Below are 3,153 nucleotides of genomic sequence, written 5' to 3'. Positions count from 1 at the left end.
CCGAAACAAACTTATGGCTGCTATGGAGCACCGCGACGGAGTAAAACAAGCTGCAGCAATGCTACTTCTGGAGACGGTGTATGCGGGAGCGATTACCGCGGCAACGGGACGTGGCGAGTGTGGAGGAAGAGCCAGGACTGCGTCCAGCTCCAACCGGAGGCTCAGGTGACTCCAGGACGCGATGCTCGCGTCCAGAAGCCGGACTTCGACGGACCATTGGCTGGCGAGCCGCCAGCTCCATACTACTGCTAATCCTATTAATATTATACCGGGGGGTTCCGTGTGCTGCTGCACACTCGACAACTTGCGCCGTCAAGAGCAAGCACTGGCACTCGTTTTTTCCTGCTGGACTTGCAGTGTGACGGGCCAGGTATGTACTCCGTTACTTGCTTATACTATAGTGTTGAGGAAGCTCGCAATAGGACGACTGAGTCTTAGGTTTAAGGAAAAATCAACTCTGACTATATTTTAGGACCAAGGCCACAGCCCTGGCCACTCAAATACACGTCATAGTCCAATTGGCTAATAATGGGTCTGGCTCCCCATACATCAGCCAATGGCATGACAGCATTTCAGCACACGCTAGTCGTGAACTGATGCACCTACTTATGTAAAGAAATCTACCTACTTATGTAATGGAGGGGCCCATTACATGCAGTCCTGCAGCTAAGCGTTGCTACGACTACTTTCTTCATCGTCATGGTAACCACTCGTAGCAACCGAGGAGCGACCATCACTCAGGTTATGAGCCCAAGAAGGGTTGCTAAAAGCCCATGCTAGGAGTACGCTGTGCTCGCACGCGTCCGACGAGCTGCAGTTGCCTGCAAGAGCAGACGAGACAACGTCAGACGAGGCACCCGCGACGTCGCAAGCGTAATCTACCCGGGTTGAGCAACAAATCGATCTCTTATTGGCCCAATTTGGTACCGTTATGATTACATTAACCAATCAGCAACAAGTGCAGAGCATTCCAGTGGAAACATCCACGCGACGCTCACAAAGGCAGCTCATTCAAGAATTCTCAGCAGCTCGAGCACAACCGCAGCGAGGGCCGACGCCGTACGGGCCCCACCGAGGAAACCCAAGCACAGAGGAACTTAATGCCGGCGCCAGCACGCGTCAGAGCGAGCCGACAAGAAACCCAAGACCGTCCGAGGCTGCAGCGCAGCCAGTTCAGACCCAGGTCGGGACCGACTCCACTACGGACGAAGCCATGGTTGGAGACCACAGATGCATGCGGTGCACGAACCAGCGCGGACACGTGCAGTTGAGCGTAAGACTTGCCGACAACAACTATCAGACGTGGCGCGTCGAAATTTGCTCCATTTTCGATGTCGCACACCTCTTGGACCCCATCATAGAGCGTGAAATGATGGCAGACCAACGTAACGAAGTACAGCGCGGCTGTTTCAAGCAGCGACTGCGTGTTGCTCAGCGTGAACTTACGATGGGAGTTAGAAAAAAACTACAGATACGATTTACAAGTGTTATTCAACGTACTGATCCTGTCCTATTGTGGCGTACACTGGAAGATCACTTTGACCACCATCTTGGAGTAAACAGCGCGTTTCTCAAGCGAGATATGCTGAATCTTCGCTTTCATCGCGACGAACGACTTGACGATTACATTTGGGATATCGACGACTACCAGCCGAGACTTCGCCGCGCGAAGAAGTAGCTGCCGGAGCAGGAAGCCGTCTCTATCCTATTGTCGAACACAGTTGGTGTGTACCTGGCAGTGGTGAACGATCATGAAGTACGCATTGGACGCGATGAGTCTTATACGTGGGAGCAGACGATCGAGCTCCTTCGACTCGCTGACCACTCACGCCAAGAGACCGAATTACAGCAAGGACGCGGTGGAGGTGGACGTGAGATGTTGCATTTGCTGGTGGTCGTGGAAACGGACACAGCGACGGAGGAGGACATCGAAACTCGAGCAGCAGCCAAGCGCGAGGCAACAACAACCGCATCAATCGTCGCAGTCGCAGCTGCAGCTCATCGCCACGTGGATAGAACAAGCGGCCGAAGAGCAAGAGCTCATCCCGTGCGAGGGACGACATCGGTAGGCGCAAGGCGAATACGAAGTGCAACACGTGCTGAGAGCAATGACATTGGAGTGGCGATCCTGAGTGTCGGCAGCGTGGCAACAACAATAACTCCGGCAATAACTCGAGTAACCCGCCGCGCAGGATGATCGATGTGGTTACTGTGAAGACAGCCAAGTCGGCTGCACCGACTCAAGCTGAAGGACAAGAGCAAGTACCTGCTATGCGTAACAACTTCAACTACAAGGACAAGGGTCAGGACATGGTGGAGTGGGTGTGGGACAGTGGTGCGCAGACCAACGTCTCAAGCGACCTTTTCTTGTTTACGGAGCTGCACGAAGACTCAGTTACAGAGTTAGTTTTGGCAATGGCACCACCGAGCGCGCAAGTGGGGGCACAAAGCTTATGCAGCCGCTGAACGAGCACACGGGCAAGTTTGAGGAGCGCCTCCTTGATAACGTAAGCTACGCTAAGTCGGCTGCCTACAACCTGATCTCGCGGGCCTACATGCAGCTCAAAGGAAACTTCAAGGTGCGCATCTCGCATGATCAGAAGACTACGTGGCTAACCCTCCAACGCCCACGATACCAACGCGGTCACCAGGTTTGATACCAACCTCCTTGAACGGAGTGAACACGGTGGTGCCGGCGCACAACAGCGGTGCGGCCACGTCCGACGGGATGTTGTCTGGGATCTTGAACGCGTACTCGTGCGTGACGCGAATGTAGTCTGCGTACCCGCCGTACGTGATTGCGTCGTCCGTCTTGCGGTATTTCGAGTTGTACGTGCCCACGTGGTGGCGGCAGTAGGCGTCCTTGCCGTTGGCGCATTCCTTGCACGGATCGTCCGGGAACTTGTTGAGGCAGGCCCACACTTGCGCACCGACACCCACACGGTCACCGACCTTCATGCCCTATGCTGGTGATGCACGTCGTGGACGCTGTTGTGCAGCGCCGACCACGTACAGGAGGCGATTGTGGTGAAGTGCTTTCTCAGAAATAAGAGAATGGGCCTGACGCGGGGTCACTATCCCGAATCAGTGACAATTTCAAGTGATTAGAGAGGATTTGGGTTGGCTGGGCACGGATGCAAGTTGCCTGTGGTG

General features: G+C 54.5%; 1 protein-coding gene across 1 annotated transcript; it reads right to left on the bottom strand.

Annotated features, from left to right (window-relative positions):
- Nucleotides 1–2,604: 2,604 nt before the first annotated feature.
- PITG_21585 (dehydrogenase, putative) lies at nt 2,605–2,958 on the bottom strand (the record flags this gene model as incomplete). Its single annotated transcript, XM_002894864.1, has 1 exon — nt 2,605–2,958. The coding sequence occupies one exon, from the start codon at nt 2,956–2,958 to the stop codon at nt 2,605–2,607; it is 354 nt and encodes a 117-aa protein (XP_002894910.1).
- Nucleotides 2,959–3,153: the final 195 nt, after the last annotated feature.

Source organism: Phytophthora infestans, genomic scaffold (assembly GCF_000142945.1).
Source record: "Phytophthora infestans T30-4 supercont1.380 genomic scaffold, whole genome shotgun sequence".
NCBI lineage: Eukaryota > Oomycota > Peronosporomycetes > Peronosporales > Peronosporaceae > Phytophthora > Phytophthora infestans.
Note: the sequence above shows the minus strand (reverse complement) of the source record. Positions and strands in the feature narration are given on the sequence as shown.